Source organism: Delphinus delphis, chromosome 10 (assembly GCF_949987515.2).
Source record: "Delphinus delphis chromosome 10, mDelDel1.2, whole genome shotgun sequence".
Taxonomy (NCBI): domain Eukaryota; kingdom Metazoa; phylum Chordata; class Mammalia; order Artiodactyla; family Delphinidae; genus Delphinus; species Delphinus delphis.
The window spans coordinates 5054852-5067868 of record NC_082692.2 but is presented as its reverse complement, the minus strand read 5'-3'; the positions used below and the strand labels follow the sequence as shown (position 1 = coordinate 5067868).

Genomic DNA, 13017 nt, shown 5'->3' with positions numbered 1-13017 from the left:
ATGCAGTGGTTAAGAATCCGCCTGCCAATGCAGGGGACACGGGTTCGATCCCTGGATTGGAAAGATCCCACATGCGGCGGAGCAGCTAAGCCCGTGCGCCACAACTACTGAAGCCCGCGCGCCTAGAGCCCGTGCTCCACAACAAGAGAAGCCATCACAGTGAGAAGCCTGCACGCACCGCAATGAAGAGTAGCTCCCGCTCCCTGCCACTAGAGAAAAGCCCGCACAGCAGCGAAGACCCAACGCAGCCAAAAATAAATAAATAAAATAAATAAATTTTAAAAATAAAATGGTCCCCAAGTGTAATGCTGAAGTGCCACCCTGTGTCGCCGAGAGCAAGAAGGCTGTGACGTGCTTTGCTGAGAAAACACGCGTGTTAGATGAGCTCCGTTCAGGCGTGAGCTGGAGTGCTGCCGGCTGTGAGTTCAGTGTTGATGAGTCAACAGTATATACTACACAGAGTGTCTTTAAACAGAAACACACTTAATAAAACAAGGTTATGTATCAATTAGTTCATGAAAATGTGACCAGAGGCTTGCAGGAAACTAACCCTCTGTTTCCTCCAGGAACAATGGTTCAGTGCCCACTAACTCTCTGTCTGTGGGGACTTCACGGAACGTACCTACTGGGTAACGAGACTCCACTGCACATTCAACTCGCCCATTTTTATGGGGGCCAAGGACTTAGGCTTGAGTCTAGTTCCACTGAGTGAAGCTCCATGTCGTCATCACTGTGTGAGTCACACTCGTAACACAGCATCTTTGATTTCTGGTTTTAGATGCTTTCAGGTAGAGCAAGAACTTAGATTTTTGCAAACCAAACTAAAGCAGCATCCTAGGTTCTTATGATGGTTTCTTCAACTGTTCACAGCTGTCTTGCCCACCCTACATTTGACAGCAAAACAAACAAACAAACAACAGCAACAAAAAAACCTGTCCAATCTGGATTATGTGCAAGTATGCCCAACTCAGTTTTCACAGACTATTCTTTAAAAAAAAACAACCAATATTTCGCTGGCTTACAGAAAATTTAATTAAATTACAGCAAATAATTATAAGTATTACTGACATAAACAGGTTGGGGAGAAATCATACTGACCCTCGGCAGCCTGCGTGTCAGCTGCAGAAGGTGAGCAGGTGCGCCTGAGCAGGGGGCTGCACGCTTCTTGAGCTTTTAACCTTGAGCTTCTAACTTTAGAGTTAAAACGTTTTTGAGCATTTACCCCGCCTCGGCTTGCTGCTGGTGAAATGTGTGTGTTATGTACCTTTATGTATTTATACGCACACATATATAATGTACCAGGTACACTATAAAATATAAAAACAGAGAATTTTAAAGGATGAGTGAAGAAAAGTCCCATTATTTTGCCTTTGTGCCCCAGAGATCTTTCTGAACACCCTCCTCTTTTGAGACTATGGCATCAGTGCAGAGTCTACCGGCCATGAGTATTCCACATGAGGGCATCACACGTGGGTTGTACAAGGGAATGGAGAGTGTCTCGGAAGGTGGCGATAAGGATTACTGCCCTTCTATCGTAGCCATGAATTTTCAGTAACGCTGAGTTTCAACCATTTATCTAGACATATCCATCTCCTCCTTCATTCTCTTATTCACCTTCAAACCCTTCCCATTTCTGGTATCTGGTACCAAGTTTGCGCTCCATACACACGTGGCAGAATTACCTGGCACCAACCACAGGCTGTGTCCTCCGAGGAAGGCAGGTGTGGAGCAGTGGGAGTATGGGTGCAGGGACCAGGGAGTCCCAGCTGGGAATGGGGAGTCAGAGTGTGTGACCTTGGACAACTTGTTTCATCTGTATTTCAGCTGCCTGCTGTGTAAAATTTCCCAAACGTGCCTGAGATAAGAATCCCCCCATGACCTTGTTAAAAACCAGATTCCTGGGGCCACTGCAGATGGACTGGAATCAGAATAACTGGAGGAGGAACCCAGGAATCTGTATTTGTGCGAGCACACCAGGTGCCTCTTACATCAGACAAGTGTGGAAAATAAATTAGAGAGAATCAAGCAAGAGGATCTCGAAGTTATGAACAACTGAAGCGACAAGGCTGGGCGAGCTCATTCCCTTTCTGCTACGAGTCTCCGTCTTCTTTCTCATCTGTGTGTGGGGATCTTTAGAGTTACTGTGAGTAACAGGTAACCAAATGCTCGGAGAACTACAAGGTCCTAGACCAAATTTAACCATTATTTTATAGCGCTAGGTACCAAAAAAAAATCAGGAATAACCCATTTCCTGGCAATTACAGCAGACACAAAAATGCAGAAAAAATGGAATTTTAATTTCCAAAGGATGTGTTCTCTCCTTTCGCTCTCGAGAACTCCACAGAACAGCAGAACTTCTCCACGGCTGCCGTTCAATCTGGAGACTCACTGGAGAGACGTGTGTTCCTCCTGGTCCTGCCTGCGCTGCACCCCTGCTTCCTCATCACCCCCGTTCCCTTCTGGAGCCACAGCCTGCACGCGCATGCACTCAAGAGCCTCCTAACGCCGTGCAAACGAGCCCTCCATCCACCACATCACACCTCTGTTTCCACAGGGTTTCAATCAAGGTGCTCCTATTTCACTTCTGAAAGGATATAGACTTTCATCTTACAAACAAACTTCTTGAAAAGTGGCAGAGAAAATTAAACTCTGCCTTGAAATCAGAAGCACATCAAGAAGCTGGTTAAAAAGAAGGAAAGAACCCTCGTGGGAAAAAACACTGCCCCCCATCTCACGCTTGGACCTCTATCTGCGGACAGACTTTAAATGAAACCATTGTGGAAAACAGTCACCCAGAGACATTTAGATTGCCTTTGTCAGGCAGAGACACTCGGTTCCTCCTGAGGCCCAGTGGAGGTCACTGCAAATCTGCAAGTGATGCTGCTGGCTGCCGAGCTGGGGCTATCTGCTAACTCGCTTCGGTCTGTCACCTTCATTAAGGCCACAGCCATTGATCAGGTGGTCCCTACCACTCTTCCCCTCGACCCCGGTTTGGGGGAGCTTTCAACCCTGCCAGGAACTCGTGAACAGCACACTGTAAAACATTTAGATGGAGTGGAGCTGACTTAAGAGTCACGGCAGAGTGACTAGAGGATGATTTCATTTTGCAAGTGCTCTGACGACGTGCCAGGGGGAAATTTTACAGATCCGAGAGGCTGCTTTCGGATTTTCTGGCAACGGAGATGGCCTTAAGTTGCAAACTGAGGGTAACTTTTCCAAATGGAAACTAACTTCTGCTGTCAGTAAGATAAATGCATTTAATGGGGGAAAGTGTATCTAGCTGTAGGGTTTAAAGAAGCTAATAACATTCCACCCACTCTTCTAAGAACAAAACTTTCTTTTTTTCTTTTTAAATCACATACTCAAATAGATTACCGTGAAGAAAACAAAAATTCATTATTTGAAAAAACTCTCAAGGACAATTTAAGTAAAGGTGAGCTTACTTACGAAACGCAGGGATGAATGCCAATATGGACATCCTGCCTGCCCTTGGCTTACAGAAGGATGATCCCCTATATGTGAGCCCCAAATCGTTCTAATCACAGAAACAGTGTTTCTGTACCCAAGGCAGTTCACCAGAGCCCACTTCACCCAGAAAACACTTGAATCTCAGCACGTGTTAGCAAATGCTTCTATGAGAAAGGAAGCACGTTTAGTTCAGAATGCGGGGAGAGCGACCTGCTCCCCTAACTGCAGGGTTCCACCTCCCTCAGGGCGGCTCTATTCCCCAGGCAGGGGCTCCAGCACTTCAGTTCACTCGGGGTGGGTGGTAAGGGAAGAGCTGACGTTTGGGGCCGTGCAGGGTTGGAACTTCTGGAACCGGAGGGGAAAAGCAGCTGTCTGCAGCTTATCTGCTCTGCCTGCCGTGGCAGCACCTGCAGTGTCACTGAGGGGGCTTGGGGAGGTGTGAAGCAGAGACAGGAGGGGCTGGGCGGGGGGTCCCAGGGGAGAGAGATGCCCCCCCCCCCCCCCAACCCAGCAGCAGGCAGGGGAGTGAGCCAAGTTTCCACTGTGGCCCCCGGTATACAAAGGAACAGATGGCAGGACTGGGGGCTGCCAGTGCTGGGGCTGGAGGGAGGCACTGTGATCCCAGAGCACCTTCACCATGTGCTTGATCTGTAGCCTGTCCTGTCCTCTCCTTCAGAAATCAAACAAACTCACACAGTCTCTCAGCACACGGGCTCTGGCCTTGACGTTGGCCTCGCCGGGAAGAGCACACTGTGAACGTGATCAGAGAAGGCTGACTTCCATGAGAGTGGTAAACTGCACTGATCTTGAAGCTACCCTGCCAGCCACAGCTCAGGCCAGGGATGGGCCAGGCAGCTCCGGGAGGTCCAGGAAGTACTCTCCTTTGTTAGCTGGGGCTTTGTCCTTTCAGTTCTCAGAGGGCTTCAATGCAAATGAATGAGGTTCTTGTTCATGCCCAGATCCACGACTAGTCTCAAAAAAACAAACGTCAGGATCTTAGAGTCACTGAGTCGAGGACTGACACGTAGCACGGCACACCCAGTGGGGCAGGGCACCACGGAAGCCGTTCTTTACAACACACGGCCTTCCTTCTTATTTACTTTTTAGAAGAAAACTGCAGAATTCTGAGCCGGGGTAGGAATGTGCTAATGATACCCATGCTATAATGGCGTGGGCACTGTGCAGGAAGTAGGGGTACAGGAAGAAGCTGTCAACAGAGCAGCTCACAGTAGGGCTGACAGTAACTTAGCAGGACTAACTCTCACAATTAAAGGCATCAGCCATGAAACAAGGAACGTGTAACCACTAACCAGAGTGGGTTTCCCAACTCACCTTCCTGAAGGATCTACAATGGAGGGGAGCTTGCGCGCACGCGCACACAGAAGACTGAGTCAAACCAAGGTAAATGCGAAGGCAAGATCACCAGCAAAAGCATCTACAGAAATGGAGAAGGAGGCCACCAGAGAGCTTACAAATATATTTTTAAGCCTTGTGGCTAAGCAATTCTGGGACTAACTCCTCCCAGGGTTTGCTACAGTAATACTGTGTCATCTGGTGACCCCTTACTTCCACATTGTTCTATCATGTCTCCCAGTTAAGGGACAGACAGACAGATGACCCCCACTGCCACGTGAAAGGGTTAAAAAATTTTTTTTCACTATGCTAAACATATTTTTGAAAGACTGCTTTGGCAAATTTCAAACATCAGGAGACACATTTCTTTAGAATCTCAGGTTTCCCCAACAATCTAAGGGAAATGATGTGCGGTTCTATAATTTAAAGGTATCAGGACCTTTCAAGCTTCTAATCATCTGGGTTTCTGTACAGTTGGATCACAACATTTGGGAGGCAGGACTCAAACCAAATGTAAACAGCCATTCAGCTACCCAATCTTTACAAAAGCAAAATCAGATAAAAGTGGCTACTTACAACGATAAAGACTAAAGGCCAAACTGCTTTCATGTTCTCTGTCAAGGAAATGGTACCTGGAGAAGCCCCGGAACGTGCTCCCTTCTCTATTTTACTGGAATGGGATTCCAAGAGAGCGACACCAACCCATAACTGTAAGTGTCGCAAGGGTTAAAATATTAAAAACAACACATGTTCTAAATAATAGTATCAGAAGTAAATGTTCATTGATTGTCTGTTACAGTCTGGGGACTGTGGATGCTCCCTTCATCCTCACACAGCCCCTAAGTCCATTTTCCAGACGGGGAAACTGAGCCCAAGGTCACGGAGATGCCAGGCCCCAGTCAGGCTGCAGCCGGCACCCTCACCACCCCTCTGCTGCAGCTGCTGCGCTGTGTGTTCAGAGGATGGTTACTGCAGGTGTCCCAGCTCCTTCTACAACCCATGTCACATCCTTAATGCCTGGGCCCTGGACAGTGGCTCGACTGGGAGTCTTCCCAACACTCCCCGAGCAGCAGCAGGCCCGGCCCTGTCATCAGAACCTGGGAAATACCTTGCTGAGAAAGCGGCAGTCACCCTGGCTGCTTCCTTGAGATACTGAATTTCTTGCTCATTACAGTGTTTTATCGAGGGACTGACATTCCTTTTTAAAGGGATTCCATGCTTCATTTTCTCTGTTCTGTCTATGGAGGCAAGAGGGGCGAGTGCAAACAGCTTCTCGTCAGAGCCCCGCCCGGTTCTGACCCTCCTCTCCCCTGGTGCCCACCCTCCCTGCCCTCCCCCGCTTCCCAGCCGCAGAGCTGACAGCCAACAGCTGCACTAATCTCTCCCAGTTGCTGGGAGCAACAGTGACGGCCTATGAGAGGGCCCTGGTCAGGGGCAGCCTGCCCTCCCCACGCCCAGGAATCCACTGGGCTGCACACACTGCGTCCTGACGCCCTGCTAGGTCTGTTCGACCGAAGCAACGCAGCGGGAAGCCGGGCAGGTCCAGGGACTGCTCAACGGGTGGCTGGGGTGAGCCCAGAAGCCGGCGGCAGTGCCCACTCCACGTGGCTGAGAGGCCCCTGGGCAGGGCGCGGAGGGGCTGCCCTGAGAGAGGCCTCCAGCTTAGGGGGCGGATCTTCTCCTCCCTCAGCCCCCAGCATCGTTTTAAATCTGCCCTCCACCTGGCTGAGCCTCAGACCCCTGAGGCTCTTATACGAGATGCTGAAGAGTATTTTGTTATACCCTATCCCTATTTTTAGGATGACATTTAACAAGTGTGGGACCAGCGCCATGTCAGTCGGTCTCAGGGTCTCCCTGCAGGTGATGGGAGTGTGTAGAGGGGGGATGGGGCACAGGGCAGGCAGTCGAACGTTCCTTGGAACACTTGAGAATCCAGAAGAAGAAGGTCCTGGCGACTCTCCCCACCTCTGGCAGTCCACCCTCCATGCCTGTGGGCACCTGCCCTCCCCTCCGTGCCGCCACGTACCCGCAGAGCCCACTCAGGTCCCCACCTTCCAACGCCCCATGTAGATTTAAGGGCATCACCATAACATTTTCCTCGCAGACAACTAGGAACGGTAACTGGACTGGACTGAGGAGGGCCTGCCCCGGGCAAGCGCCCCAGCACCCAATGTAAAAGGCCGTGGGAAGCTTTCTGCCAACCTATCCGGCTCCCTGGCTCCCTCTGCTTGGACAACAGGCTGCTGGCCTGTCTGGCCCTGAACTGACCCACTTCACTCTGTTATAATCGCTCTTACTCTTTTGCTGACAGCCCTCGAGGGGCCCTGTCTCCACTGTCACCACTTTTTTCTTAAGTCTGGTCAAGGGCCTGGCACACAACAAGCACTCATTCATTTGCCGGATACATTTTAGCTGAACTAATTTAAAAATTATTTATTACCCAATCTCCTTTAATCAAGAAGCCACATAAGATTATACAATAACTTTTGCCAAATTTCGCCCCCAGCTGCAGTCACAGTGCCACCGTGACTACCCAGAGGTCCCCCCAGCCCAGCCCCCATTAGCCAGAGACTAGTCATTCAGACACAAAATGGGGAGGGGGGCGGGGTCTGAGACAAAGCCCTCCCAGCTACAGGTGGGCTTGTCCTAGGCTCGCACCTACACATGGGCTGCTGGGGGATTGGAATGTGCCTCTTCCAATTGAAATGGTGGGCTGCGATCATGCCCCACACACCAGATGGCAAAGACTGTATGAGAATGAGAATGTAAATCACATCACTGACGGTTTCTGTACTGACATTATATTTTGGATATATTAGTATACCAGCAAAGCATGATCAATTGCAGCAAAGCATGATCAATTTCGCTATTTTCTTCTTCCTTTTTTAGAATGTGGCTACTTGAAAACTTAAGGTGGCCCTCGTGGCTCTCCTCCTGTTTGCATGGGTGGCTGCTGACCTGGACTTCCCTCCCAGCTAACTTTACTCAGGGCAGCGGACAGCCTGTTACTCTGTTCTATTCTTATAACCAGGCACGATATTCAACACCCAGACACCCTCACACAGGGATGTCCTCTCTGCATCCACCTGCTCACTGAACACTCTGTCACCTCCAGTCCCAAGTGCCAGCTCCCAGAAAGCCTCGCTTCTCCCGTCTGGGGGGCTGGACAGAAGGGCCAAGTCACCGCGGGTCTGGTCACGCCAGGGCGAAAACAAACCCGACACTCGGAGCCAGAATCACTACAGTGGTCTGTGTCTTCCTTTTGCTCTACGCTTACACTTCGTTAACTTGAAACACAAGGCACTGCAGGAGGAAGGCCTCGGCGTTTACGTGAATTTGGATTTCCAATGCTTTTTATTAAGGAACAACGGGCACCTTGCCAGCTTTGGGGGTGGGCGGTAAGGGCAGGAGAGGGAGAGAAAGAAGCCAACAGCTGTTTCGAGTTATAAACTTTCTGTCTAAACTGGTAGCATCCCACTGTGGTTCTGCTGCCTTTGGGGTTTGCAAATGGAGTTGGTGCCTATTTTAGCTCTGGGTTAACAAGCAGTCTCTCCCACCAGCTACTGTCACAGTTCACTGCCTGGCGGGGCCCTGCCGGCTCATGCCTGTCCCCATGGCATCCTCTGATAGCAGGCCATTATGTGGAGGGCAGAGCAGAGGGGAGAGAAGGGAAACTAACTACGTTCTGTAATTAACTCCTTTGGTTCCCAGACACAAGACCCACCCACACACAGCAACAGCCGCCAGACAGGGGATGGCATGCTTGCCCCCCACCATGGATGCACGGCAACCTCTTCTCACGCCACTGCCGGGAGGGGCCAAGCCCCCCACCAGGCTCAGCACTCCTCCAGTCCACCCTCCCCAAACAAAGGATGCTATTACCAAGTGGGCAAGGGAGGACCTGAGGTTTAACTTCACAGCCTTGGAGTCACGGCAAGTGAATTATGCACCAAATCATGTAAAACAGTGAACCAGGATCCAAGGCGATTCCTGTCTCCATGTTCTCCAGGTAGCCAGCCCGGCCTGCCCCCAGATGAGGTGCTTGTCCAGAAGGCCCCACTCCAGGAGCACCCACGCCCTGGTGCCAGCCAGCACTAAAGAAGGGGACACCTGATCTTCCTCTACCATTGCTATACACTGTGCTGTGCAGCCTCCAGCTGCCCAGAAGTCTCTCTTGAGAGTTAAGTTATTTTCCCTGTCGGACAGAATCATCTAGAAGAGGGTAAATGGGTAGTTCCTAAGATGGTATCTGATCACAGAATAAAACACAAAGTGAAAGAAAACCTAGGGAGGAACCCAGAGAGGAGCAGTGTGTGGACTCAGGCACTCTGCAGTGCCGGGTCAGAAGCGCTGACGGGGGTCGGAGGGTCGGGGGTCGCAGCTGCTATTCCTGCCTCTGCCCACGACTCACCACGTGAGGTTTGTCTGGTAACTTCACCTCCGCTTGCTCAGGTCCTGCATCTAGAGAACTATTTCAATAGTTACCACCCACCACCAGCCCGCATCCTGGGATGCTGTGGACGTTAATGAAACCACGAAGTCAAGTTCCTGAATCTCTCAGAATGACAGGGCCTACAAAAGGAAGAGCCAAGTGCTTTTTCTTGGTAGACAGAAGAACAACCGTTAAGAGGCAGGTTTCCGAGTCACAGAATTTCAGGCCTGAAAGGGAACACAAGGACGATCTGGTCCAACTCTCCTTCAAGGTTCAGATGCAGCTGGTCCAGGCCCCATGTGAGCAGAGGTGGGACAGGGACCCAGGGTTCTGACCACCAGTCCCTGCCTGCCCGTCACATCCAGGAGTTTCCCAAGATGGGGCAGTCACCTCAAGACATGCTCTAGCACTTCAACTGCTCAGAGTTTAATCTCTCCATAAATTCTCTTCTCTCTCTAATGGAAAAATGTCAAGCTAACGTGATTAAGGATAATGATTACTTGACGCGACTTTATGTTACTGGACAATTAGGCTTTTCCCCCAACACAAACATGTTTAGCTGCCTCAGACCTTTTCACTCCTAAGTCACAACCAAACATGTGCCCCCAAGAAAGAAATGTGGTCCACGTATTAGTGAGTCAGACAAACAGATGTCCAGATTTCTACACTCCCAAGCTGTCTTCTGAAACCCAAAGCTGCAACCACATATGCACTGGCCTCTGCTCCGGGAACCTTCAGCTGTGCCTCTCAGGACGTGCTACTTTCAAGTCTCACAATACCAGCGGCTCCCCTACAGCACCTTAAAAATGATACAGTAGCAGTTTCAGAGAGGAAGCGGGTACCTGCTCAGCAGGAACAAAGGGCTTTCTGCCTGATAAAAACGCAGGGAAGAAGGTCGGGGAGGAAAGCCGAGCTCCCCCCACCCCAGCCCCAAATTCTGCCGGAGGTCCGCCTGGGACCACTGAGAATCAGAAAAACTATGTGGAGCCTGGACCAGAGGAACCATCACCTTTGCTGCTACCGAGACAGGCTGCATTCAGGTCCTGTGTCCTGCACGACAGAACTCTGTCTTGCCCCCAAATGCTTTCCTAGGCTTCTGTGCTACCAGCCCATTCCAGACGCCCACGAGCACCTGATCTGCCCTCCCCGTCCTTAGCACACACACGGGCGCAGCTAACGACCATTTGGGCTGCAACACCATCCGTGAAGAAAATGTGTCTGCTGCCCAGAGCCCGGTGCTAGGAGGCTGCCCGTGGGCGGGGACTCATGGGGATCGCCCGGGGGCCCCGCCAGGAGTGCAGGAAGCACCGTGACGCTGGTGAGTCCTCCTGGGGCTGCAGCCACCTGCTCTGACCCCTCTCAGCCCCGCTTCCACCCCCGCAGGCACTCTGATCGGCCTCACGAGTGGCCTCACAGCCCAGGCTGGAGTAACAGGAGGTAGGTTGCATCACACATCACAAGGAGGCGCCCCCAGAGCACAAGCCTGCCCCAGCCCCTCTCCTACCTTAGCGGGTTATCTGAGTGGGTCTCCATGTGGGTCTCCAGCCCGTACTTGCACACGAACTCCTTGAAACACAGTGGGCAGTGAAACACTTCATCAGCTTTCTTCTCCATGTCACCCGACTGCCTGTCCTCTACCATCTTAGGGGAAAGAAGAAACATGAAGTCACAAGGGAGGGCTCCCACGTAGTTTGTTTCAGAGAAGCCGACACTAAATCCAGAATCTGAAAGGAAAAGGACGCCTCCCTCCTAGGCATTAAGGATGCTACTGACCAACGTTTCATGTAACAAAACCTCACCGAACACCAGCACCCACCCACCCACCCTCAACTCACTCATCCATTCAACAAATATTCACGGAGCACCTAGTACCTGCCAGGCACTGGGAATAAAAGTGTGAGGACAAAAGAGTCCCTAATACTTAGCAGAGCCTCTTCCATTCTAGCTGGAGAAACAAAAAACCCCGGGAGCAATGAAACAAGCTCCTCGGATCATCAGTGGGCTCAGCCGGGGGGCTCTTCCTTCCACAAAGGAGGAGCAAACAGGTACTTTTTTCTCCAGAGACCTTATGAAACAGTGCAGGGAAACAGAGGTTAGAAGCTTGGGATGGGTGTCCACCAAGCCCCCAGACTGCAAAAATAAAGGCTGGAGGGATTTCTGCCAAGAGTCCCTGGGGCAGGCACATCTGTGCTGGGGGCAGAGAGGACCTTTTTAGCAGGCGCTGGGTCTTCCTTCTCTGACTCTGTATCATGACTCAGTTTCCTTTTGGAGGACAGCCGCCTGCGCTTCAGTGGGGATGGAGGGGCTGCAGCTGTAGCGCTGCTGGGGTCCTTCTCATGAATCTTCATATGTCTGGAAAGAACACACACACAGACAATGTGATTTAGCAAAAACTGAGCTGGTTTATTTAAAATGCTTTATATTTTCTATTTGGGCACTGGTAGTTAAATTTTCCTTAGTTAAGAGATACGGGGTATAATTTATACAGTGACTTCTTTTTAAAAACCTTATAATCTCCTTGAACCCCTCGTGAAGCTCTCACAACGAAGTGCTATCCAAAAACGTGGCTCAGTGCCTTGCTGTCTGTTGGAAGATATTCATGAACTTCACTGGCACTAATAAGATAAAAACAAACTATTTGATGATCTGTTCTACTTATTCAGACAAGCTGTACTATTTTAGGGCACATAATTCTATAGACAAAAGAAGTCCCAGGTACCACTAGTTCATAAACCAAGAAACCACTCTGTGGTCCCAGAACCCACCCCCTGTCTACCAGTAGAATGTGTTCTCTCTCTTCTGCCTTTGGAAGCATGTTGGGGGTCAAATTTGAGAGGTGCTGACCGAGCACATGTCCGAAGTGCCTGAGACCTGAAAGCCTGCCCATGCTCTCCAGGGTCTTACATGGATTTGCAGATCATGAGAGTAGCTGGGACAGTGGGATAAGTTACATGTTGCAACCCTGACATCTACAGGACTAGGAATACACATACAAGAAAGTATTATATTAGTATGCATATGTCTGTTCCAGAAAAAGAGTTTTATGGGTGACCTGACTTAAGTGACCTTACATTATCAAGTTCTAAAGCAAACATTCTAGGAACCAGGTCCCAAGAGCTATAGGGAAAGAAAGAATGGCATTACAAAAAGATAGTCTCAATTTCCTTGCTTTGTGACATAAAAGGTTTACTCTTCCTAATGACAGTCATCATCGGCATCATCAGCTCTGACCGGGGTTAAACTGTGCCAGATGTGGGAATGTAGCCGCAGCTTTTTATAAATAACCCTCTGATGGGATTATCTTACTGGAGACGTTCTCAGGAATGGGAAAAGACAGCAAGTTTTCATAAACGATCCTGTCAGACTTCTAAACAGAAGCTCTGCTCAGCTCAAGCTCACGTTCTGCTGCACCTTCTGTACAGCTGGGCTGGGGATAAAAGGGCTGAGAAGCTCACGAACCACAAGCAGCGACAATTCAGGCTCTCAGGCCAATGACGCAACGAGACGGCTGGGCAACACCCTTCCCACTCACAGCCTCTGCCCCCGACACCCGTGAGCCCTCCTTCCATGAGTGTGTGGAGCTAAGAGCTACGATTCCCCTGGTTCTGGCCCTACAGACATACTCTAGAATGCGGAGGGGTCCCCACGTCAGCCCAAGACCACACTAGCCTCTGCCCAAACAGCAGCAGCCCCGTCATCCACCAGTAGGAGAGATGTGGCCTAACCTCTGAGAAATGGGATTCAGGGAAGGAGGCTCAGGCCAG

General features: G+C 50.4%; 1 protein-coding gene across 8 annotated transcripts in view; it reads right to left on the bottom strand.

The window, feature by feature from the left end:
• Positions 1 to 13017, bottom strand: part of RREB1 (ras responsive element binding protein 1) — a 180792-nt gene that overhangs the window by 24429 nt on the left and 143346 nt on the right. For all 8 annotated transcript variants that reach the window (XM_060023692.2, XM_060023694.1, XM_060023693.2 and 5 more), the window contains 2 exons: positions 11461 to 11605; positions 10758 to 10894 (listed from right to left, as the gene is read on the bottom strand). In XM_060023692.2, coding sequence (XP_059879675.1) covers positions 10758 to 10894; positions 11461 to 11605 — 282 coding nt within the window. The remainder of the gene's footprint in view (positions 1 to 10757; positions 10895 to 11460; positions 11606 to 13017) is intronic.